The sequence below is a fragment of the Danio rerio genome, chromosome 21 (genome assembly GCF_049306965.1).
Source record: "Danio rerio strain Tuebingen ecotype United States chromosome 21, GRCz12tu, whole genome shotgun sequence".
NCBI classification, from domain to species: Eukaryota; Metazoa; Chordata; class Actinopteri; order Cypriniformes; family Danionidae; genus Danio; species Danio rerio.
The window spans coordinates 45,697,972-45,725,943 of NC_133196.1; the positions used below are offsets into that span (position 1 = coordinate 45,697,972).

General features: G+C 35.5%; 2 protein-coding genes across 6 annotated transcripts in view; one reads left to right on the plus strand and one right to left on the minus strand.

The window, feature by feature from the left end:
* The window catches only part of sh3pxd2b (SH3 and PX domains 2B), an 897,647-nt gene that overhangs the window by 72,698 nt on the left and 796,977 nt on the right, over positions 1-27,972 (plus strand). The gene's annotated exons all lie outside the window — the stretch shown is intronic.
* The window catches only part of gabra1 (gamma-aminobutyric acid type A receptor subunit alpha1), a 50,926-nt gene continuing 30,253 nt past the window's right edge, over positions 7,300-27,972 (minus strand). For 3 of the 4 annotated variants that reach the window (XM_009295687.5, XM_009295686.5, XM_009295685.5), the window contains exons 9-10: positions 13,015-13,217; positions 7,300-8,580 (exon numbers count right to left, since the gene is read on the minus strand). In XM_009295687.5, coding sequence (XP_009293962.1) covers positions 8,260-8,580; positions 13,015-13,217 — 524 coding nt within the window. In that variant the 3' untranslated portion in view covers positions 7,300-8,259. 4 annotated transcript variants of the gene reach the window in all.

Here is a 27,972-nt window from a genome sequence, read left to right on the forward strand (position 1 = left end):
TAATGTAATGTAATGTAATGAGTAATGTCATGCTGAATGCTTAATGTACATAAGGGATATCAACAAAACAAAGCAGCTTAACTTTTAAGCAATTCGGCAATGTCCTGCTTTTGATCAGCATCCAAGTAGCAAATGGATCTTTCAGAGAATTTTAAAACATATTCTAGCAACCTCCGATGAATATTTCAGTTTCAACCATTGGCATTCCTTTATGTAAACTTTCCTTAGAGCCAAAGTAAACTTTGTAAACTAGGAGAGCAGTGATCAGAAATGCATGTTTTGGTAATATCTTATGCAGCAGCAAGCCGTACCAACTGTAGATACCTTAACCCAAACTATACAGTCTACTTACACTGTAATGTTCATTAGTTGGCCCTGATTTTATTCCTTTGAAAGTTTACAATTTATAGAGCCTAATTGCACCAAATCTCCTGTACACAGCAGATCTCACAACTCAACCTACAATTAGAGAGATACAAAGTTAGCATTAGCTCTACAATAAAAGATCTGGGTGTCGTATTAGACAGCAATTGAACTTTTGAAAATCATATATCCCATGTCACCAAAACAGCCTTCTTTCATCTGAGAAATATCGCTAAGTTACAAAGTATGCTATCCATCTCAGATGCAGAAAAGCTAGTCCATGCTTTTATGAGCTCTAGGCTGGATTACTGCAATGCTCTGTTCGCTGGTTGCCCAGCATCCTCTATTAACAAACTAACAAAATGCAGCTGCCAGATTTCTTACCACGTCTAGAAAATATGATCACATGATCCTAATTTAATCCTCCTTACACTGGTTGCCTGTTAAGTTTCGTATTTATCTACAGTATAAAGCTTTAAATAATCTAGCTCTTGTTTATCTAGCCAACCTTCTGTCTCACTACAATCCAACCCGCCATTCAAGATCTCAAAACTCAGGGCTTCTGGTAGTACCCACAATAGCAAAGTCGAGTAAAGGAGGTCGAGCCTTTTAATTTATGGCTCCTAAACTCTGGAATAGCCTTCCTGATAATGTCAGAGGCTCAGACACACTCTTGCAGTTCAAAACTAGATTAAAAATCTATCTGTTTAGTAAAGCATACACTCCAAATGCTCCATGCAAGTTTTTGCATCTTGTTTAAATACACTATTATATACACTATTTTCACTTAAAATAGAAAAAAAAAAGGGGGGCTAATAATTCTGACTTCAACTTTTCATGTACTATGCTGTTAAGTGTGTAAGTACATAGTGCATAGTGTTCCATTTGGAACGCAGCTTATGAGGGAAGTGATGCAATTGATGTGGGTAAATATGACAAATGATAATGACAAGTGGTGGATGTAGTACTTTGGATTTTTATTACTCCTCACTTCATACTATACAGAATATACTTTTCTAATGGTCGTGTAGTAAATTCTAATCCAAATGTACCTACTTGAGTAGTAGGCGATTTTAGATGCAGCCAATGTCTTACATTTTCTGAAGACTTCTGTGAATATGACTGTAATAAAGATGAAGATTAAACAATAATTATGTATAGCTTCAAAAATGACAAAATATATAGATTTCTTTTTTCTTTTATTGTATGACTAATGAAGAGAATCAAATTCTACAGGGCCATAACATTAAGAAAGCATACCTTTACAAAGACATTAGCCATTTCCCAGTGTACAGTACAGAATAAATCATACATGACCTCTGGACTTGTGCACACAGCTGTTTGTGCCTATGAACATGTTTGCACACGCCCATCCTTTAAAGTCAGTAGTTACTCCTTTCCAAGCACAAATATATTTATATATATATATATTTATATATTGTTTAAATTACAGTATGTGATGGATTTCTCCATTGCGAAACCCCAAATGAAACCACTTTCACAATCTGTTGAAATAAAATGCTATAATAAAACAAATGAAAGTACAAATTCTTAATCCATAACACAGGTCATCAAAAATATAGTATTAGATGCAACAGAACAATCTAAACGTATCTATTCATTGTTGTGTGCATGACATAATACACTAAATTATTCTTTTTAATCCATCTTTTTCTTATTGCCGCTTTACAATGTCTTTGAAATGGACTATTTCAAATCTGAGCCACCCATCATCAGTCCCACGGGTGCGCAGTTTCTGTCGCTGACTTTGTACAATATATATATTTATACTGAAAACAACAGTGAGGAGGGGTGAGGAGCTAATTAATATGGTTCAAGCTATTCTTGCATAGCACAAAGCTGACTACATAAATATTAAATATGCCTATAATGTGCAAAATGCGTAACAAGAGGTTGGTACAAATAAGATGTTGCATCTTTAGAAGTTCTCATCATGGGTAAATCTCTCTGTATGTCACTGGTTTAACATGATATTAAACATCAATACAAGATATTGAGCTGAAATCTCAATTTTTTTAAGCTGAACATATTTTACCGCATTCGCAAGTCTGGCTCCAAAGGAAACCACGACTGTGCTTTGCATACTGTATTCACCAACACAATCGCACGGGGAAACGTAACTATTGTATGTGTTGTCAGAAAAGTGGCTAATTCGTACAAATTCATTCATGTGAAAATGGGGTGTCAACAAACCCAACACGTAAACCTAATTCAAACAAATTCTTACGATTTGAAAACGTATGATTTTTAAAAACCCCATGCCTAACCCCTATTTGTACAAATTCATATGATTTCAATCAAATGAAACAAGTTTTAAAAGGAAGCATGTCAACCAACCCCACGCCTAATCTTATTTTGTACAAATTCGTATGATTTTGCGCAATTTTTATAAGCAGGCATGTCAACAAACCCCACGCCTAACCCTAATTCGTACAAATTCATATGATTTTGCGCGATTTTCAAAAGGAAGCATGTCAACAAACCCCACACCTAACCCTAATTCGTACAAATTCGTATGATTTTGCTCGATTTTTAAAAGGAAGCATGTCAAAAAAAACCACTCCTAACCCTAATTCGTACAAATTCATATGATTTTGCGCGATTTTTATAAGGAGGCATGTCAACAAACTCCAAGCCTAACCCTAATCCGTACAAATTCATATGATTTTGAGCGATTTTTATAAGGAGGCATGTCAACAAACTCCAAGCCTAACCCTAATTCGTACAAATTTGTATGATTTTGCGCGATTTTTAAAAGGAAGCATGTCAAAAAAAAACCCACTCCTAACCCTAATTTGTACAAATTCATATGATTTTGCGCGATTTTTATAAGGAGGCATGTCAACAAACTCCGAGCCTAACCCTAATTCGTACAAATTCATATGATTTTGCACGATTTTCATGAGGAGGTGTGTCAACAAACCCCACACATAACCCTAATTCGTACAAATTCATACAATTTCATTATTTGGATAATGTCGTTTTTATAAAGTTGTGTCATATAACCCCAAACCTAGCCCCTAATTTTTACAAATTCATACAATTTTGTATGATTTTTAAAAAGAGGTGTCAACAAACCCACACCCCCAACCCTAATTCGTACAAATTCATACGATTTCATTAATAGGAAGATGTACGATTTTAAAAAGGAGGCATGTCAACAAACCCCGCACCTAATCCTAACCCTAATTGGAACAAATTCTTATGATTTTGTACAATTTTTAAAAGGAGGCGTGTCAATAAACCCCACTCCTAACCCTAATTCGTACAAATTCTTATAATTTCATATGAAAATGTAACATTTTTACAAAGGAGGCATGTCAACAAACACCACACCTCACCCTAATTCGTACAAATTCACATGATTTTAAAAAGACAAGTGTCAACAAACCCACACTTCTAAACCTAATTCGAACAAATTCATACAATTTCATTCATATGAAGACGTTCGATTTCAAAAAGGGGGCATGTCAACCAACCACACACTTAACCCTAATTCAAACAAACCTATAGGATTTCATTCATGTGAAGATGTACGAACTTAAAAAGAAGGCATGTCAACACACCCTACCACTAACCCTTATTCATACAAATTAATTTCTATGAAAATGTACAATTTTAAAAGTAGGCATGTCAACAAACCGCACACCTATTTATAACCCTACTTCGCACCAATTCATACAATTTTCCCCGATTTTTAAAAAGAGGCAGGTCAACAAACCACACACCTAACCCTACTTCGTACTAATTTATATGATTTTTAAAAGGAGCCATGTCGACAAACCGAACACCTATCCCTTACCCTACTTCGTACTAATTCATACAATTTTGTTCGATTTTTAAAAGGAGTCATGTCAACAAACCACACACCTAACCCTACTTCATATAAACTCATACAATTTTGTACGATTTTTAAAAGGAGGCATGTCGACAAACCACACACCTAACCCTACTTCAAACTAATTCATACGATTTTGTTAGATTTTTAAAAGGAGGCATGTCGACAAACCACACACCTAACCCTACTTCGAACTAATTCATACGATTTTGTTCGAGTTTTAAAAGGAGGCATGTCGACAAACCACACACCTAACCCTACTTCGTATAAACTCATACAATTTTGTACGAGTTTTAAAAGGAGGCATGTCGACAAACCACACACCTAACCCTACTTCGTATAAACTCATACAATTTTGTAAGATTTTTAAAAGGAGGCATGTCGACAAACCGCACACTTAACCCTACATCGAACTAATTCATACGATTTTATTCGATTTTTAAAAGGAGGCATGTCGACAAACCGAACACCTATCCCTTACCCTACTTCGTACTAATTCATACGATTTTGTTCGATTTTTAAAAGGAGGCATTTTAACAAACCGCACACCTAACCCTACTTCGTACTAATTCATACAATTTTTAAAAGGAAACATGTCGACAAACCGCACACGTATCCCTAACCCTACTTCGAACTAATTCATACAATTTTGTACGATTTTTTAAAAGGAGACATGTCGACAAACCCCATTCTTAACCCTAGTTAATACAAAATACATTTTCATTAAAAAATGTATGATTTTTAAAAGGAGGTGAAGCCCACCCCTAACCCTCACTGGGGCATGAGCATATCCTACTGAAATGTACGAATGAAATCGTACAAAACAATACGAATTAGCCACTAACTTTAAAAGTTACGAATTGCTGTGAGATTGCGTTGGTTTTCACACATATCCCAGAGTAAACCGTCAGTCTTTACTCCATCTGGCACAAACTCATACTATCAAAAAGGTCTTTGTCAAGGTCATCGAATAAAATAAATTGGGTAACGTTACACTGATATCCTTCTCCTTCCAGTTGCGCATACCCTCCAAAAAACATACAAATTTAAAAATTGTGTACATCATTTTAAAAAAATGAAAGAAAAAAAGCATTTTAGAGACATAAACTGACCAAACAGAGGAGTTTCTTACATTTTAGATACACATAAACATGTCAATTGCAACTCAAATCGATCATAACGGTGTGCCTTTTATCATTTCGACCACATAAAAGCCCTTGCTAATCTATATTGCTACATCAAAGTAAAGTATGATAATGTCAAAGTTCCTCGTTTCAGAGAACTTTTGTTTTTTCTCTCAGTCCAAAAATAGAGACGTTAATCCTTTATAAGTTTGGTTTCTTTTCAATAGGTGCTTGAGCAACTGACATGCCACAAACATAAAAAATTTTGGCATTGTTATAGCACTACAAGACATGTTTCTTCTTTTTTTTGTTTGTTTTAAATGTTGAACAGTGTATTCACGTACATGGCTAATACCTAGACATGTTTTCTTTTAGTTTTCATTAACAAGCAGTGACAAACATGTCTGTAATGGAGTATGGTTATATTTTCACTATGGCATGTGAGACAAAAAGGCAGTGTGGCTGATACTTTCCCTCAGTGATATTTTTGAAAGGTTGCCCGTCTAATTAAAACAAACAAGAAGAGCGCTTTCTAAGAAAGCACCCCTTCGACTTGCAAATATATACAAGGCACTACTTTTGATCTACTCTTATTTGCTCACACTGCAGTGATGCTAGCGAGTAGCAGCACATAAGTGATTACCCAGCCAGGGGTGCGTTTCCGAAAACCATCGTTAGCCAACTTAAGTTAGACAAGGTTGCAAGTTCCGTTGTTACAGTCATAGTTTTCTATTAAAGCAGAATTTTTTCATTTCCTAATAAATTATAAATATTAAATTTAATGTCTTATTCAATTGTCTCATAATTAATTAATTAATTAATTAATTAATTAATTAATTAATTAATTAATTAATTTATTTATTTATTTATTTATTTATTTATTTATTTATTTATTTATTTATATATGATATTACAATAAGTGTTAGCTTTTGTAAGTGTTTTTATGCTAATTTAGAATAGCATATGTAATGTTCTCAATAATATTTGTAAAGGAAACATTCAATTAATATAAAAAGCGAGTGCATGTTTTTACCAAAAGTAATATTGGATTTTATTTTAAATGTATAGAAGTTGTTACTTCACCCCGTTTAGAGCATCATTATGGGTGTTTTACATTGTAACTAACGTGGTATAAACGATAGATCTGCGACAGAGAAACTACGGTTTTGGGAAACACTCGTCACTTTATTGTTCTCCTCCCAAACAATGCATCGTACTATGATAGTTCAGCCGTGAGTTACTTCGTTGTTTGGGAAACGCACCCCTGATCTCACAATGAAACGTAAATATCTTTTACGTTTCGTCAGTTTAGAGGCTAATTCGTACGAACGTATGATTTAAAAAAAAAAAGGCGTGGCATCAAACCCCGCCCCTAAACCATCATTAGGAAATGGGCAAACCATACTTAATCGTACAAATGAGATCGTACAAATTTATACGAACTAGCCAATAAATCTAAAAGTTACTAATTGGCGCGAGATAGCATTGGATTCCCCGAGTGCCATCGTTTCTATGTATCATGTGCACCAGCCACAAATTTGTTTTAAAACCCTCTACTAAAATAATGAATAAAGAGTATGTTTTTAGTGCTAACTATATAAAATTGCATTCCAACACTGAGACTGAGAGGTTTACATTCTTTCTAAGCATCTATGCTATCCCTTCCTTTATAAACATACTGGTTTAATGTATCAACAATTTTATACGAAAAATAAATAATCCAAACAAATTGTTTAGAGAATCTTGAAAATTGACCCAATTTTCCATACAAGTCGGAACAAATTGCACTCTTTCTCTCTCTCTCTGTCAGACACTGAGTTTGTACCTTGTAGTTACATTTAGCAAAGCTTAAAATGACTATCGACATCTCTAACACTTTATAATATTTACATGAAAACAAAATAAATAGAATGCTTTATGATATACACATTGTTCTTGTACTTTTTTTTCAAACGTTCTCTACAATTTTTGTATCCATGAGTAAATGATTGTTTTGTTGTTGTCGTTTTTTTTCTTCCCACTGAGACATGTTTTATTGCTGTTAATGGAACCCTAGTAGAATACAAGGTCAAATAACGTAAGATCCAAAACACAGGCTGAAGAAAACAGAAATAAAAACAAAAACACATGACTGTTAGAATCCAGCTGTTGACTGGATCCCGAAAAGCTTCGCCCATGCAAACGTATTCCCTGTGCATTGCTAATGTAATGCAAAAAAATTAAAACAAAACACATCGCAATGCTGAAATAAACATCGTAAAAGAATAGTTCACCCAAAATGTATTTAACTGTAGTTTTTTCTTTAACACAAAAAGTGACACATTTTTACATATACATCAACACAGTCACCACATATGTCCGAAGAATTTATTAAATTAATTTAAAAAAAGACTACAAACATGCATAAAAAACTATTTATATAAGATCTATATTCTGATGCCTTACTGTATGTGAAGAACAGGACTGCAGAAGGCTTGGAATAAAGGACGACTTTCACTTTATGTTGCTTGTTAGTATGTTTGACCTTTACAGACACGGCCATTAAACTGCTGTCTTAGAAAAAAAGTAAGAACGTTTGTCATTGTGTGTTCTACAAGAGGATTGGAACACGACGAGAAGTTTCGAATCTTTTCTGGGTGAACTATTCCTTTAGGAAGAGAGTTTAAAACTATTGTTCTATGTGCATCTGCGGAGTAGCGTTTTCTCAGGTGTGATATACTGTGTCTGTATGCATATACGTCCCTCTTTTTTTTATCATATAGGAAGATACGGTATGTTACATTTTACATTACACACACTTGAAAGTGGGAACTTGACTATCGTTGAAACAAATTGTTTCTTTTCGCCTTTTTTTGTGTGTTAGAAACGTATGAAAACAAAGAGAAAGTAAAAGGGAAAACGGAGGAGATAGAATTAGTGTGGTTGTAGGTTCATACCCTGTAATTTGGGTTTTTTATTCAAGTAAGTTGCCCAATACACCAAGTTAAAGGTTCCGAATAGCAGTGGGAAAGCTATTCTGGCGATCCTATCGATCTTGCTCACGCTGTTGAAGGTCTTCTTGGCCTCTGGAGGTTTGGGTTTTGGCTCTTCCTTGGGCTCGGTTGGGGGTGGGGGGGCACTTTTAGCAATGGTTGCCAAACCAGGGTCTCTGGCAATGTTCGGAGCAAAAGCTGTTGCCGTGGCAGCGGTGTAGGTGTTGTTCTTTTTTAGCAAAGACTCTTTCTTCTTCTTTTGCTGTAAAGAAGATCAACATGAATACGTTGTCAGTATTGCACGAAATTGGTTTATGAGTATAATTGGTAACACTTTATTTGCTGGGGTGTTCATTAGACTGTCATGAGCCCGTTATAATCATGACTTTTTGTGAATCTGAAGATTATTTTATGCATGCTTATGACAACTTAAATATCATTTGCCTAGTTACGTATTTTTAAATGCAAAATGACATAGTTTGAGATGGAAGTATTTTGTCTTGGTAATGTCAAGTTTTCAACAAATGCATGTACTTACAGTTAAAACCAGAAGTTTACATACACTCTAAAAAAAGGAACATAACCATTTTTTAAAAAAAATGTCTGATGGTAAATCATAAACATTTACTATTTTAAGATTCCCTAAATCATTTACATTTGCTAAATGCCAGAATGATTCGATAATTTATTTTTAGAGAATTGTTTATTAATTTCTAGACAGTCAAAAGTTTACACACATTTCCTTGGTATATTTTTTTAGCTTTGCTTTTAAACTGTATAACTTTGGTCAAATGTTTTGGTTTTCCTTCTACAAGCTTCTCACAATAGTTTGAAAGAATTTTGGCCCATTCCTCCTTACAGAATTGGTGTAACTGAGTCAGATTTGTTGGCTGTCTTGCTTGTACAAGCTTTTTCAACTCTGCCCACAAATTTTCTATAGTATTGAGATCAGGGCTTTGTGATGGCCACTCCAAAACATTCGCTCCGTTGTTCTTAAAGCACATTTAAACTAATCTGGCTGTATACTTAGGGTCATGGTCTGTTTGGAAGACCCATTTGTGGCCAAGTTGTAATTTCCTGGCTGATGTCTTGAGATGTTGCTTCAGTATTTCTACATTATGTTCTTTCTTCATGATGCCTTCTATGCTGTGAAGTGGACCAGTCCCTCCTGCAGCAAAACAGCCCCACAACATGATGCTGCCGCCCCCATACTTCACAGTTGGGATGGTGTTCCTAGGCTTGTAAGCTTTCCCATTTGTCCTCCAAATATATCACTGGTCTTTAGGGCCAAACAGTTCAATCTTAGTTCCATCAGACCACAGGACATGTCTCCAAAAATGAGTCTTTTTCACAGTGTAATTTAGCTAATTGGGTTTTTTTGTTGATTCTGGCTTGTTGATTTTCCCATGCTGTCATACAAGGAAGCAGTGTGTTTGAGGTTTTTCTTAAATACTATTCTACAGTTGTGCCTTCAATTAACTCAAATGTTGTCAATTAGCCAATCAGAAACTTCCAAAACCTGGACCATCATCTGAGCTTTTTCAGAGGCAGAATAATCTTATTGTGTGTAAACTTGACTTTTCAAGAAAAGTTATAACACTTTTTCTCTCCTTATTGTTCTATTATGCATTACAGAAGCAAATTTAATATTTCTAACTTACCTAAAAGACAAAACGTTTAGTCACATTAACATCTGATTTTTATATATTTATTTATTTTAATGGTTATGTGCCTTTTATGCACTATATGTAAACTTCTGGCTTGTACCGGTTTGGTAAACTGTGTGTACCAAAGTTGATATTTTGGCCGCACCATATTGGTGTTTTTTAAACTTTGTTTCCTAGTTTTCATGAGGTGAGTTGTTAGCCCAATACTAAACCCCTAATTTGAAGGACCAGGACATACATTGCAACTTTACCAGCTAATGAAATGACTAAAATGATTTTAAACATGACTGTCTGAAAATTTAAATATTATAAGACCAATAATAAAAAAAAAATTAGCACAGAAATGTCGGACTACTGAAAAGTATGAGCATGTACAGCACTCAACCCTGATAATACTCAATTTTTGATCAAATTATAATGTATTGAGATGCACCTTTATGCATTGGCATGTTGGTATAATCATTGTTCAAGTAAAAGTACTGTATAGCCTCGTCTTATGTGTACACTCTAAAAAATAACTCAAGAGGTCTGTAACCACTACATAGTTTAATACATTATTGTAACTTAGATTAAAACTTTTAAGCTGCCAGAATAGTTTTCAAAACATGAAAATATTTATAATTACATAAATCTAAAATGCGGCTAATTTAAAGGTAAATATATCTGTCTGTTACTATAAACAATATTTAACTTGTAGCAACCCAAAGACATTTTTCCATACTAATGGAGTTGTTTTGTATTTTTAAGTCCACACTGATGCTTTTTTTTTTATACTGATAATATGGGACAGTACATGTTTTTGTTTTGTAAAACAATACAAACCTGTGGTTTAATACAAAAAAAAAAAACGAAAAACAAAAATGTTGTTGTTAAATGTGTTTCTTACAAGCACGAACAGTTAATTTGAAAACAAACAAAAATGTATTAATTTATTTGAGGTTCTAAACTTGAAAATATGCATGTAATTACATACATATCACAGGATTTGTTTTCAATTAAAAAAAAAACTGTAACAACTTATTTTTTTGAGAACTCAACTTAAAAAATTGAGGTTTTTGCTATGTACAAATGCCTCTAATTGAAGAGGAAAAGATTTGGCTAACATAAAAAAGTTTGTTGTCTGAACCTCATTTTGTTTGATGTTGTTTTGAACTTGAATATATTAATGCAAGCTGTTGCTTCAATTTTTTTGTTTTGTATAACAATATTTTTTCCCAGAAATGGTTTGCGGCTGGAAGGGCATCCGCTGGATGAGTTGGTGGTTCATTCCGCTGTGGCGACCCCGAATTAATAAAGCCGATAAGAAAATTAAAGAATGAATCAATGATAACGATATTTTTTAAAGTGTATAGTTAAGTATCTTACAAAATATGTAAGTTGTGTACAGGTTTTAAAAACCTAGCTCTTATGTCCAGTGTTGTGTTTGTTTTATGATGAATTATGTAGCACTGTTGTCCTGCGAGACATCACATTTCGTTCCTCTGTATGTCCACACATAGGGGAATGCCAATAAAGCTCAACTTAAACTTGATGTATTACATGTTGGTTTAATCATCTCCCAGTACATTAGTTTTTATCTACAATATAAAGGCAGAAGAATGTAACAGGCCTAATCTCTCTCAGAAATGGCTTCTTTCAAACAGACATAAAGAAATAAGTCTTGAAGGCATTTGCAGTGTATAATGTAAAGTGCTTCTGAAAAGATGTCTGTACACAGCAGATGTATTCTTTATTCATATGCAAATATTCCAGTCCTATCTGTTGTTACAGACTTGATACACAAGTATATTATGTTATGAAACTCTAACAATAATCTATTTTAATGCTATAATGGCGATATAGATTCAGTCTTTATTTGAAAAGAAACAATTGCATGCCACATTTCCTGTTCTCATGCAGTATTAATATGTGTTTGACCAGTGGATGTCAGTAGTGTACCACAATAACACCAAGTTTCTTTGTGCATATCTACATAAAGTATTCATAATTAAGAGAAGGATTATCAATATTATGAAATATTGACATTACTATAAAAAAGCTTGTTCAGTTTTACAAGATACTAAACCGTTAATATAAAAATTCTTGTTTAGATTAAAAATCAAAAAATTATGAGATCATCATAATTATGAGAAAGCTCCTTCTAATCATGAGGTAAAATCTGAAAAATACAAGTTTCTCTTTGTTATACTACTACTACTACTACTACTATTATTATTATTATTAATATTATTATTAATATTATTATTATCATTAATGTTATTATTATCATAATTATCATTATTATTACTATTATTATTATTATTATCATTATTGTTATCATTATTATTGTTATTATTATTAAAATCATTATTATTAATACATTTGCATTTAGTATTATAATTATTATTTTAAATGTGTGTAAATATACAGTAGACAGCATTTAAAGTGGTTAAAAACATTTAATCAAAGTTGTCCTAAAACTATTCAACAACACCCATTTTTGTCAGTCAAAGTCAAAATTATTATTTATTTTTCAAATATTTCCTAAATGATGTTTAACGGAACAAGGACATTTTCACAGTATTTGCTATAATATTTTTTCTTCTGGAGAAAGTCTTATTTGTTTTATTTTGGGTAGAAAAAAAGCAGTCTTTATTTTTTTTTTAAACCATTTTAAGGTCAATAGTATTAGCCCCCTTAAGCAATTTTTAGGTTGTCTACAGAACAAATCATTAATAAACAATGACTTGCCTAATTACCCTAATTAACCCGGTTAATTAAGTTTTTAAATGTCACTTTAAGCTGAATATATGTATCTTGAAAAATATCTTTTATTGAGCTATTGTGAGATAAAATGTTTTCAATCAGTCAAATGGTGAAAAAAAAATTATTATATACCTTTAAAAGACAAATAAAGTCAATCAATCGCCATATACATTTCACTAGTGTCTGAAAACATTGATAAATGTGACCGAATTGTTTTTTAATCACATATGCGATTGTGTTTTTAGACTCATTTCAAAGTATTTTGAAAAATTAAATTGCTTTACCTTTTCTGGCACCACACTTTTGCCGTCCCAGGCGTAACCCCTCTTCGTGAAGTAGTTTACAGTGGCGAACTCAATGAGAGCCGAGAAGACAAAGGCGTAACAGACGGCAATGAACCAGTCCATGGCTGTGGCATAGGCCACCTTGGGGAGAGAGTTTCTTGCGCTGATACTTAGGGTGGTCATAGTGAGGACGGTGGTCACTCCTGCAAAGGAGAAATAAATAGAAAAGGGTCTGCATTAAACAAATTCATACCAGTTTTTATTTATTTACTATTTTTATCAGTCCGACAGAGAACAGTGTGGTTACCATGTGCTCTGCTAGGCCTATTTTAGGGGGCTGTAGCTAATCCTTCATTAAAGTCAGATTGTTTCAAGTGTGTATTGATGTTCTAGAAATTCATAATAATCTTAAAAATAAATAAATAAAACTAACAATGAAACTAAACGTGACAATGTTGCAATTTTTATATTAAATAAATAATAACACATACTTTCTGAGAACTTTTATATATATATATACATATATATATATATATATATACACACACACACACACACACACACACACACACACACATATATATATATATATATATATATATATATATATATATATATATATATATATATATATATATATATATATATATACGTACACAACAGTTCTGTTTGGTTCTTGAATCTGATTGGCTGATAGATGTGCGATATTCTGCAAAGAACAGCACCCGTCCAGCCTATTAACCTTTTACCCTTGTGTATTACTCTGCCCACATAAAGCAACAAGCAGAGGACACTCTACAGTAGAGATCTGCGCGGGACTAAATTTTGAACCCCGCTCACGCCCGCTGCTGCCAGGTTTTAGCCCGAACCCGACCGCTCCCTCTTATATTCAGCATTTGTTGTCCTGCTGCCCGACCCGCCCCGTTTTCTACACTCTGCGCCTGTTCCCACTAACGAGCGGGCACTCTCATTCTTGTTCTCTCAGTCGGGCTCTCTCATTCAGGCACACACACTGCAACAAACAAGCTAAACGCAGCATCACGCTGTCTCATTCAAGGCTGATTTAATCTGGTCAGGTCTGCAGACTGAGGAATGCAGAACTCTACTCTACAGTTTGACAAATATTGCTGCTGTTAGACAACATAATGTACTTTTGAGGCTTTTTAGTCAACAATGTAGTTGTTTAGATTGCAACTCTGCAGGTTATTTATAAGGACAGTGCCTATTTTAAATATTTATAATTTGGTAGAGACAGGCATAGAAAAGACGGTTGACGTTGTCCATGAACAAAATGGCGACAGAAAGTCTGGGGTTCTCTCCTGGGACTGCTGCCCCTGCAACCCGGCCCCAGAAAAGCAGTAGAAAATGAATGAACGAATGAATTTTGCTAAGGTCAATATTATTATATTGTAGGGTTGTAACGGTATCAGAATTTCACGGTACGGTAATACCTCGGTATAAATGTCACGGTACGGTATTTATTGAATCATTTACAGGAAAAAACAAAACTTATGAAAATACTGCAAAAAAGTACCAAAAGTGTCAATGACATACAAATTAGCCATCTATCTGTAAGCTTTGAAACAGGAACTTCAATTTTAATAACAAAAAATTATTAAACCATGTAAAAAAATAAAGTTTCAAATTAGTATTGTTGAAAACTCCTCACATTCAACATTTAATCACACTCAGCCCATCTACCCAGAAGAGAGCTCTGCTAGTCGGACTTCTCATCAAGCATCTCCCGCTGGATCTAATCTCACTATATTTATTAAACGGGATATTTCATTTATCTTGTTGTCTTTATCTAACGACATATTCCCTGACTTTGGGCATTGGAATCTATTACTTGTTCTCAGGTAACGTGTTTTGGCTGAGCGCAAAGATAAGTTAATGATTAATGTAACCATGTAGCCTACATTCTGTATATTGACTGATCGCCTTTATTTCCTATAATGTATAAACTTATTGTATGTTATACTTTTAAAATGGCCATTATCGATTATTAAAACTGATACTCAGCAAAAGAGAGGCTGTGTTTCGTATTTTCACTGAAATTGAAAGGAGGCAGTTGTTATCGGCTCCGTTTTGTTATAAATATCTACACAGTGAAGATGACGCTCATCTTATGAAGCACGACGCCTCAACATGTCTGCTGTCTAAGTTGCTAATATTAAAATGAAAATAGGCAGTTCCTTAAATCATGTTTACATTTTATTGTTGATAAAGTGAAACAACGAAGCCAGGGTGATGTGAATGAAGTTATAAAGTACACTGTTCCCTTTGAAGATTTACCCGTGTCCTCGGTATAATCTGCTTTTCCATATCAAACTGAGAAGAAGAGACTGCAGCCTTGATCAAACTTGCGAAGTCTGAACTTACACGGAGATAATGCAGGACTGAACTGTGCGTGTAAAGCAGGTCGCACACCAGAAGCGACGCTCGGTGGCGCGCCGCGCAGCGCCACGTATTTTAGAATTCTAATCATAGGTTTCTATCAGGATACACACACCGGCGCCGCCCGGCGACGGCTCAGGACGCAGTTCATTTTTCAGCCGCGCCACAGAGCGCCATCTGATTAGTTTCATGTTAAATATCATTCGAATGTGCGCGTCTGGTGTGCGATACTTTAATCTGTCATGTACGCGCCGTGTCGCGGCGCTTCTGGTGTGCGACCTGCTTTAGAGTTTTCCAGCTCTTTTCATCCCCGCTTCTAGCAGCACACTCCATTTCCGCATTACTGGATCTGTAGCGACAACAGACCGCAAGGGATGATGGTCAAGCATGGGCTGATGGCAATTGTAGTTTCAGCTACCTCCCGTTCGCTTCATTCGCCTGAGCAAATTTTCTCAGAAGACCTATAGTTTTACCGAGTCATGTGACTTCGGTAATATCGAAAAAAATTAATATTGCGGTATGACGGTATTTACAATACCGTTACATCCCTATTATATTGACCTTATACAGTATTGAGCTTTTTTTGGATTGCGTACAGAACAAACCACTTGTTGTCCAATGACTTGCCTAATTATGTAACTTACCTAGTTAATATATTGTCAAAAGAAAGTTATTATTAGAAACTAGTTATTAAAACTAGTATGTGTAAAAATTTATCCATTAAATAGCACTTGGGAAACATTTAAAAAAAAAATCCAAATTTAATATTTGTGTCTTTAACATATATATATATATACAGGGCTTAATTTGTGCTGGAACAAGCTGGATCCGAATCCAGTCGCTCTTCACTTTCTTTTGCAATTCTCAGCCACTACTACCCCACCCCCACCCTGGCTCTTCACTTTCTTGTGGGACACAACAGATCTACCCCCTTCACTTTTGTCCAGGACACCTCTCCCTTATCTGGTAACATGCCAGATCCGTTACCCCGATCTGTTCTGGCACCTGGCAATTCACAAATTAAGCAAATTAATACACACACACACACACACACACGCACACGCACACAAATATATATATATATATATATATATATATATATATATATATATATATATATATATATATATATATATATATATATATATATATAATAAACATATTTCACAAATAATATTCTGCACTCTATCACAGCAAACACTGATTTCACTCATCAATTCTGTTGGTAGGAGCCCAGCAAAATAATTGTTCAAAATGAAATCTGCTTTCACAAATCTGCTAGAACTACAGTACCCCAGCAACGTGTTCCACAGCTGCTATATTTCTAACCCTCAGATCTATACTGCTCCATAGATGCTCTAATCATTCATTAGCATAGCCTGTCACCAACTCACAGATAATTTATACCGACCTACTTAAAGAGTAAAGAACTTCTGAGAGCTTTTTCTGTTTTGTGACCACGTTTCCTCAAAGAGAGCCTCTGTAACGAGGCAAGATATGCAAGACAATGTACTCAGTGCGCTTGACAGTGTCCCTATAAATATTAGAACACATTCGTAATGTTAACAGTGACGGCTAGCAAAAAAAAAACCTTGAGTATGAAGTATGATGTCCGGTTTAATGTAACCAAACTAAGGGCCTGCGAAATTAATCAGGGCCAATTAGCATGAACGCACAAGCCCATGGAGCGCCGATGGCTGTATAAAGTTCGACTAGTCATCTGACAATGAGCAAATTAAAAAGCACAGATGCAGCAAGTAATTAGGCTACTAACAAGCTGAGTTGTTTATCATCAAGTGCGAGGATTCTACTAACAACATAAAGCCTCTATTTAGGGCATAAAACATAGGACACATGGTCTAAACATGAATTATACTTCTGTGTCGATTGATCCATTCAACTATTCTATGTGCATTTTGGAAAATTACATTTAAAAACCCTGGATTTAAATGACAAGATGCACATAAATTTATAAAAATTAATGTAAAAAAATACATTACACACCACTCAGGATAAACTTAGGATAAACTTTTTATCCGATAAGGAAAAATGTGCATAAACTGCAATTTAAAGAATAAATTCCAAAAAAGTGATGTGGTTTTACTTCAATTGATCATGTGATCAAAAAAAGGCAGAAAGTGACAGGTATGTTTGGGTGGACCCAAAGTTATTATGGTTAATGAAATCGAACAAAAACACAAAAACTAGAATTGCTAAAACGTTTTCGTTAACTGAAATAAAAAAAATAAAATAAAAACAAGATTTATATTTATATATATATATATATATATATATATATATATATATATATATATATATATATATATATATATATATATATATATATATATATATATATATATATATTTATATATATATATATATATATATATATATATATATATATATATATATATATATTTATTTATAAAAAAAAAAAAAACAGGAACTGTATTGTGTACATTCAATCATTCACTTTCTTTTCGGCTAAGTCCCTTTATTAATCAGGGGTCATCACAGTGGGCAGGAACCGGCAGATGTGAAACAATTTTAATCATGAGGTAAACACAAAACAAAACTTTTCTTCTGGAGCTCCTTTATGCGACTCCACACTCGCGTGGCTCTCTATCCCGCCCACACTCGTCAGCGCTACCAAGCCGACCAATCACAGAGCTTGCGCTACGCGTCATTGTGACGTGTAGTTACATTTTTTTTTAAAAATGTGAGAATCAGCGACGCCAACGGCCACGGCGAGGGCTATGGGTCTACGTGTAGCCCGCGACGTAGCATACCCGTCCTCTTGACGCAGAAGTATAAATCGGCCTTTATTCTTTTAATGAGTAATGAGTGTGTTTTGGGCATAATATGCGTTTAACCAATCTGAGACTCATCTCCCATTCCCTTTAAGAGTGAATTGCCATTGTAGATTTACAAGTACATGGCAGGCTTTGTAAGCAGACTAAATGACTCACTAGCGAGGAAACAAACCTGCTCGTGCACGAGGTTACAACGCATGAACTATCACCGAAGCCCCCTGAGGTAAAGATGGAGGTAGTATTTTTGAATTCTTTGTTAACCATAATAATATTTCACACATAAATCCTTTAATTTACACATTTATACGTTTACACAATATATTTGTGTGCTGCTGTGCATCCCTCTGTGTGTATCGAGTATGGTGTATTTTAGACCAGAAAAGTCTTTAGAACAGCTGTTATTTTGTTAGTTGCACGGCTCATTTCAGTTGCCTTAACACACTTCCTTTTCAGGCCAGCATGCCCATGAGCACATAGATGGGTGCAAATACATTTGCTATTTAAACAAGGTGGCAAGGGACGTAAAAATGATATTCACGCCATGCTGAAACTATCACTTGCATCACAGCTCGCACCACATTGTTCTAGATGTTTGATAGAGCCCTTAGAGTTGCTAGTAGATTGGGTTAAGACTTTTTAAAACATCAAATCTGTCTCTTAATCTCATCTGCCCAAAATATGCCTAAGCATTCGTGCGTAAATTGGACTGACCTACTTGCCAAACAGTGATTCTCACAGTTTTTCCGTTCAAATCACACTTGGAAAATGGCACAGTTGTTGTGCCTTTCATATAACAAATGTGTGATATTATCATTCTTTAACTCAATATATATTTAAAATGAAAATAGCTAAATATTTGGGGCAGTTTTTGCCAGTTTCTAAGTGAAATAGTCTGTTATTTTGTATTCTGTTAAGAAACAACTAACAGTAAAGCTCTAATACACTTAGTAAAGAAATTGTGTGATAATCAGGAGCCTCAGTGCTTAATGTTGTCTATTTGTTAAGATGATCCATACGTTTAACATAATTTTCCTTGACACTCGCAACAGGATAAGAGACTTATTAAGAAGCAGAGTAATGACATTGCAACAAAAATGAAATTAACTTTCAAAGGTGTTCTCTAATGCTGTTCGGGAATGAAGGCCTGCGGAGACTACTATGGAGAAAGAAAGGAAGAGCTCATTTTCTTCTTGGCAGGCTTATAATAAAGCAATAAAACGACAATAAAAGTGTTAATATTGAGGAGAGAGAGCTCCAAGTAAACTTTTTCTCCATATTTTATATATTATATTCTGAAACTGGTTCAGTGATGTAATCTATTATATGGTGCAATTTAATCAAATATGTATTTTTATTGAGCTTTTAAGATAAATATATTGAAAGTATTAAAGCAAAAATTCGCATCACAATTATTATACATAACGTACGGAAAGCTATTACGATAATGTTTTAACCCACATAAGGGCGTCATGGTGGTGCAGTGGGTAGCACAATTGCCTCACAGAAAAAAGGTCGCTGGTTTGAGCCCCAGCTGGGTCAGTTGGCACTTCTGTGTAGAGTTTGCATGTTATCCATGTGTTTGCATAGGTTTCCAGTTCCAGCTAGCTTTCTGCAACTCTCACATGGTCGCCCACTAAAGCTAAGCAGGGCTGCGCCCGGTCAGTACCTGAAAGGGAGACCACATAGGAAAGCTAGGTTGCTGCCAGAAGTGGTGTTAGTGAAGCCAGCAGGAGGGCACTTAACCTGCGGTCTGTGTGGGTCCTAATGCCCCAGTATAGTGAAGAGGACTCTGTGCTGTCAGTGAGACGTTAAACCGAGGTCCTGACTCTTTGTCTGTGTTAACCACAGCATCCTGGCCAAATTTGCCCTCTGACTTCTGTTCATCATGGCATCCTAACCATCCCCATATCTCACTTGGCTGGTGTGCGCAATATGGCTGCTGTCGCGTCATCCAGGTGGAAGCTCCACACTGGTGGTGGATAAGGAGATTCCCCCAATGTGTAGAGCGCTCAGAGTGTCCAGTGAGACAGTGCTAACCACTGAGCCCTGTGCCGCCCCAAGGTTGTTTCAGGGGTTGTACTAATAAGAGTAACATACACACACTATTGGACTTCATGTTTCTGTATGAAGAATTGTTTATGGCACACCTACAGGTTGAGATCAGTTTATAAATGTCACTCAGAATATCTAGACTGGAAAAGTGATGATTGGATGTGTCCCATAAACTGATTTAAGGGTTTTTTCAGCTTCATAAAGATGGACAACATATCAGTTGTCTCCAACACAGCGCATGAGAAATGAATTTGCCATGCACCCTGTGTAGAGGTTACTGTGGTACATTCTTTTGGCTGCAGAACAAGTTTCTGACATTTCCAAGGCCAAGGAATGGTTTGAGAATGGACATTGCATTATCAGACCATGGATCTGATTTGGCAGAGGTTCAGCAAAGTGAAGTTTCACAAACTAATTTCGAGAGGAGCATGTGATATGATTGTGCACTGCTGGCCACTCATCAGTAATCAGTAATAATCCAATCAGATTCTCCTTATTGCTCTATCTTCTTTTTAGGAGAATCCCCCCTTCCACCCCATCTCCTCCTTTTTCTCCCCTTCTCGAGACCTACCTGATCTCGGATCCCCTGATATGCTTCTAGACCGGGCGGGAGCCCTGGGCTTAAATATCTCCGAGCTCAGGGTTTTCTCCTGGGACAGCATGCCAAACCTGCTATAAATGCTAAGCATATCTAAGTGGGAACTCTTGAAACAAAATCGGTTATCGAGAATTGAGACCTATCTACAGTGAGTCCTCTATTTAAACTGTTAAAGTCAGCTTCAGGGTGAATTCTGACTCTTAAGACAGTTTTGTTCTTGACCTTTTCCTCTATTGGACATTTTCCACTTTGCTTTGCTGTTTCAGGAAAGGTGTTATCACTATAAAACAAAGGACGTTGCTCTTGAGGAAGATGCCATTTTCCTTGTGGGGCACATGGGTTATCTTCACCTCTTGTCATTGAAGATCGCTGTACAAGAGGAGCAGCTTCTGTTCTTTTTTAAGAAGATATTTGTGTGACAGTAGGTTGGTCCTCTCGGTAGACTTTCATACCATTTTATAACATAAACGATGACTTAGTTCCAAGGTATCACCCTATGAACGGAAACAACTTGAAAATGTATGTAACCTTTCTTAATTGGGTAGAGGATAAGACCTGTTGTTCAGTAAAGGCATTATTGAATGTTTTGGGAAGATGTCATGGTTTTGAATGTGGCAACAAGATGGACCAATGTGCCAGGCAAACAAGTTAACAACAATCAACATTTCCTATGTCAACAAAGAAGAATCAACTTTTCTGCCTTCTTGAGACCTCTCAGTAGAATTTCATACAGTTTTATAATGTAAACGATGACTTGGTTCCAAGGTATCACCCTATGAATGGAAACAACTTGCAAATGTATGGCAGGGGTCACCAAACTTGTTCCTGGAGGGCCGATGTCCTGCAGATTTGAGCTCCAACCCTAATTAAACACACCTGAAAAAGCTAATCAATACTTGAAACACCCAGGCAGGTGTGTTAAGGCAAGTTGGAGCTAAACCCTGCAGGGACACTGGCCCTCCAGGACCAAGATTGGTGACCCCTGATGTACGTAATCCTTCTTTATTGTGTAGAGGACAAGACCTGTGGTTCAGTAAAGATGTTCTTCGATGTTCTGGAAAGATGCCATGGTTTTAAGCGTGGTAACAAGATGAACCAATTTACCAGGCAAACAAGTTTCTGACATTTAACATTTATCATGTCAAGGAATGGTTTGAGAACTGGGAAATGGACTTTGCATTATCAGACCATGGATCTGATTTGGCAGAAGTTCAACAGAGCAGAACCAGCTTTCCTGCCTTCTTGAGACTTTTCTATAGTGGGTCCTCTATGTAAACTGTTGAAGTTAGCTTCAGGGAGAATTCTGACTCCTAGGACAGTTTTGTTCTCTGCTGAGTTATATTTTTTTCTTCTTTGTTTTGCTGGTTCAGCAAAGGTGTTATCACTATGAATCAAAGGACGTTGCTCTAGGGGAAGATGCCATTTTTCTTGTGGGGGACATGGGTTATCTTCACCTCTTGTCATTGAAGATCGCTGTACAAGAGAAGCAGCTTCTGTTCTATTTTAAGATTATTTTTTTTGATGGCAAGTTGGACCTCTCAGTAGACTTTCATACAGTTTTAAAATGTGAACGATGACATGGTTCTAAGGTATCATCCTATGAAAGGAAACAACTTGAAAATGTATGTAACCTTTCTTCATTGGGTAGAGGATAAGACCTGCTGTTCAGTAAAGATGTTCTTCAATGTTCTAGAAATGTACCATAGTTTTGAGCGTGGTAACAAAATAAACCAATGTGCCAGGCAAACAAACTTCTGACATTCAACATGTCCCATGTCAAAATGGGTAGAGAACTTGGAAATGGACAACAGATAATCAGACCATGGATCTGATTTGGCAGAGGTTCAACAAAGAAGAATCAGCTTTCTAGCCTTCTTGAGACCTATCTATAGTGAGTCCTCTATTTAAACTGTTAAAGTCAGCTTCAGGGAGAATTCTGACTCTTAAGACAGATTTGTTCTTGGCTCTGATATATTTTTTTCTTCTTTGTTTTGCTGGTTCAGCAAAGTTGTTATCATTATGAAACAAAGGATGTTGCTCTAGGGGAAGATGCCATTTTTCTTGTGGGGCACATGGGTTATCTTCACCTCTTGTCATTGAAGATCGCTGTACAAGAGGAGCAGCTTCTGTTCTATTTTAAGAAGATATTTGTGTGGCGGCAGGTTAGACCTCTCAGTAGACTTTCATACAGTTTTATAATGTGAACTTGGTTCCAAGATATCATCCTATGAAAGGAAACAACTTGAAAATGTAAGTAACCCCTCAATGTTTGGTGGGGGACGCAACCTGTTGTTCAGTAAAGATGTTCTTCAATGTTCTAGAAATGTGCCATGGTTTTGAGTGTGGTAACAAGATAAACCAATGTGCCAGGCAAACAAATTTCTGACATTCAACATTTCCCATGTCAAGGAATAGTTTGAGAACTGAGGAATGGACATTCGATTATCAAACCATGGATCTGATCGAGCAGAGGTTCAACAAAGAAGAATTAGCTTTTCTGCCTTCTTGAGACCTACCTATAGTGAGTCCTCTATTTAAACTGTTAAAGTCAGCTTCAGGGAGAATTCTGACTTCTCAGACAGTTTTGTTCTTGGCTCTGATATTTTTTTTTCTTCTTTGTTTTGCTGGTTCAGCTAAGGTGTTATCACTATAAAACAAAGGATGTTGCTCATTTTTCTTGTGGGGCACATGGGTTATCTTCACCTCTTGTCATTGAAGATCACTGTAGAAGAGGAGCAGCTTCTGTTCTTTTTTAAGAAGATATTTGTGTGACGGGAGGTTTGACCTCTCAGTAGACTTTAATACCATTTTATGACATGAACGATGACTTGGTTCAAAGGTATCACCCTATGAAGGGAAACAACTTGAAAATGTATGTAACCCTTCTTCATTGGGTAGAGGACGAAACCTGTTGTTCAGTAAAGGTGTTCTTGATTGTTCTAAAAAGATGCCATGGTTTTGAGTGTGATAACAAGATGAACCAATGTTCCAGCCAAAGCACATCATATTTCAGCTATAGGCCTATTAAATACTTCACATCAGTGGGTTCCAGGAACATGACTAAGAACAATCGCTTCAAGTTAAATGATTTATTCTATTTGTTAAATTAAAGACAAATTATTTCCACTTTTTCATCATTTAAAATTATATTCATTTAGGGAGGGTAGAACGTTTACTGTTCTTACTCTCCAAGGGCCATATTCACAATTTTACCTTGCCACTAAGAGATTTTATACATAGTAAAAGTTTTTAGCTAAGGGGTTATCTTTTGAAATCAGTTCATATAGCTGCGTGAGATTACCATTTACTAAGGAATAGTAGTAGTAGACAAGTCTTAAAGGGGTGGTCCACCACAATATCATATTTTAAGCTTTAGTTGATGTGTAATGTAGCTGTGTTAACACAAACAACATCTATAATTGTAATATGCTCAAAGTTCAATGCAAAGATTCAATTCAGTTCAGCTTTATTTGTATAGCGCTTTTACAATGTAGATTGTGTCAAAGCAGCTTCACATAAATGGTCAAAGTAACTGGATCAGGGTAGTTCAGTTTTTAGTGTTTAGGTTCAGTTCAGTTTAGCTCAGTTCCATGTGGTTTAAAGTCATTACTGAGAGTCCAAACACTGAAAAGCAAATTCATCGATGCGTAGCTCTACCGATCCTGACCCATGCAAGCCAGAGGCATCAGCAGAGAGGGAGAGACATTGGCATTTACAGAGTTAACTTAGCAAAGCCTACAGGAAACTAAGTTTGGGGACTTCAAAAAAAAACAACAACATCCCGGTTGTTTTTTACAAAAACAAAAACAACCGCTGGGGCAAGGCCAGACGCGCTATAATGTTGTAGCAGAGAAAGGTAAAATGCCGTCTGCTATTTTCACAGAGCGTCTTCTGTTTCTGTATTTGGGCTTCCAAAAGACATGACACAAAGAAAGAAGTGCTTACACTTTAATTTTCATTATGTTCCAGAGCATTAAAAAAACAGCTGTAGCTCTAGCATTTGACAAAGGACAGCTTCCAGAATCTCTGCCAGTTCAGTGCTGGATTTAGCTAAAAACTCCTCAAAGAAGGAGCAGTTCCAACCATAATAGATGAAGCTGTGGATTGTAAGCCACAATTTGTAAGTATTTTTATTTGTTAAAACTGATCAGTTACATGCATAGTTTCTAGTGTATGTTGTAGCAAGGTCGTAAACAGCGAAGAATGCTGTTTTGCACTGTTAACAATTTAGCTACAAATTCATATTTGTCCATCAAACCGCTGTAAACACCAACAATATTCCCCAGCGCTGCAGTGTCTCTCCATGTGCCTCTCAAAGATACGTTTCATATTACTTACACATGCTTATAACTAGGGACAGACGCAATCGGCGGGCAATTCTTGCTATTTCTGCGCAGAATTTTGTTAAAAAACTGCGGATTTATGCGGAATGATTTTGAGAGTATAATAACTAAAACCTTAATATATGAAATAAAAAGTAATACCTTTTAAACTTGTATTTAATGTTTACAAATCCAATTAGATCCACTTTATTTGGTAAACAAAGCAAGTCTACTATATAATATATCTACTAAAAGAGAGAAAATATGACTACAAACTATACTGTAAATAAATCATGTGAATATTTTCAATTAGTCAATAATATTACTGAAATTAATTTTAAAAACTGAATAAATATAAATTTACACACATTTACACAAGTCAACAAACAGAATTAACAATAGGCTGAAAATCTGTGGAATTCTATGCGCGCAGATTCACTGTAGGCCTACTTATAACCAAAATACATATGAAAGACACTTGTTAGATTTCACCAGAACGAAAAATGTACTCTTCATACTTTTATATGGATATAGTAGTGGTTGTTTAAACAATGTATCTGTGCACTTCATTATTTTCTGAAAGAAAATGTTGCCTCCATAATCTTTTATCAAATATGATAAACTTCCCTCCCCTCGAAACAACTTTTCTTCATGTCCTGGTCACTTCCATGATTTTTTGGTCATCACCTCATATTCAGTTTCTAATCAAATCTTCTGACTAATCAAATGCTCTCTAGTATCTTACGTGCGCGACTCCTTCTTCTCACTTGGCTTTTAATTTAATGTGATTGATTGACCACTCTCACTGTTAGAGCTGTGATATAAACAAATGCTATTAGCTATTATTATAAACTAGGAGGTGGAGCTACAATATGTCCCGCCCCGTCTTCATGTTTCAGTTGAGATTAAGGCAAATTTCGAATCTAAAAATGCACATTTCAGTGCACTTCACAGACCTTTAATTTGATTATTTTTCTCTAGCTCAACCTGACAATGATTGGGAAATGAGCAGCAGTTCCGTTTTTTTTTCTTGCTTCTATTCTAACAAACATCACATCCTTGTCTCATTTGTCATTATTCTTGCTACCCGGCGAAAACAAAGTCAGCTCTTGGATGGAACTTTTAATGTTTGTCAGAGATGAAAATACTCGGGAATCCAGAGAGCCCATTCAGGAGACTAATGCAGGGGTAAGCCCGACAGGCTGACAGAAGAACACAATCTTTCCTCTCTGATATGTGCTACATAATACATCACACAGACACGCACAATCCTCTCGGCACACTTTAAAACTTTGAATATTGTTGTGCTCGCTGGCAAAATTACGAATTTATGATTTTGCAGTTACTGTAGCTGGCTCCTTCTGAAAGAGCTACACTGGAAATGTATTTTTGTATCGGGTTTCTGGTCCACACTTCTGAAAAGTCTTAAATCAAGAAGCAGTTTTAGACCAGAAAAGGACTTTTTGTTTTCAGAAATAGTATGTCAAAATTAATGAGTTTTTCTTTAAAACAAGCTAAATAATCTGTCAATGGGGTAGCAAAATAATGTTTTCTTTGTAATAGGATTAATGTTTTAAGGCAGGGGTGTCAAACTCAATTCCTGGAGTGCCGCAGCTCTGCACAGCTTAGTTCGAACCCTGCTCCAACACACTTACCTGTAGGTTTCAAACAAGCCTGAAGGACTCAATTAGTTTGATCAGGTGTGTTTAATTAGGGTTGGAACTAAACTGTGCAGAGCTGCGGCCCTTTTGGAACTGAGTTTGACACCTGTGTTTTAAGGAAAAACTTAATTTTGACATTATTTCTAAAAACAAGCTTTTTTTTTCTTGATTTAAGAATTTTTGGACATTTCCAGTAAAATCTATATAAAAACAGTGTAATAATGTATGTATCATAAAAAAAATAAAATAAAAAAAAAAACATTAAAGAAAATGTAAGAATTTCCATAAACAAAATACTTCACAATACCACACAGGAAATGGAAAGATGTCAGTTTTGAATGTAATATTATAGCAGGAATACTAACACTGCGTCTTAAATCGCGTACTTATACTACACCCTAAAAGTATGCACTTTTTTGTGAAGGAAAAATATATACGTTTGAGTGTGTTTCAGAAGAGTATGCAAGCTTTGGGACATACTACTTCCTCGTCAATCATCCACATTTCTGTCGCATTTCATTTCCTACCTTATTGGAGACGCAGCAGCAGGATAATCTCTCATTCACGAGTCTTTCATGCGGAGAAATCTCCTCAGGTGTTTGGATAATTATGCATTCAGACGTTTTTGTTCAAACATATCTTGATATAAGTTCACTATTTTGTTGCAAATGAAATATAGCATGTAAAATGTGATTTAAATTGGATTTTACAGTTGGCTAGATGTTAATTCAATCAGTCATACAAACATCTTTACCGAACTCTACTTGACGGCTGGTCTCTTGCATCCACGTTTGTAGTTTATTTACACTTTTTACCAGCGTTTGTAGTTCTAATCAAACTCAGGTCCAACATGCAATGTGTTGTGGGCGATATCAGCGGTTAGAGTATGGATGAATCTAATGTATATGCACAAATATAATATTGTAAAGCTTCTTATTAAAAGTATGAAATTAAAAGAGAGATTTCTAAAGGGTGTACTCATATATGCAGAGCGCTGTATGTATGGATGTTATTTTTCAGATATTTTTTTTTTACCTTTGGTTGATTTATGAATGACTTTGTTAATATTACTTGGACAAGTCTATTTGAATTGATTTATATTTTAAGTACAA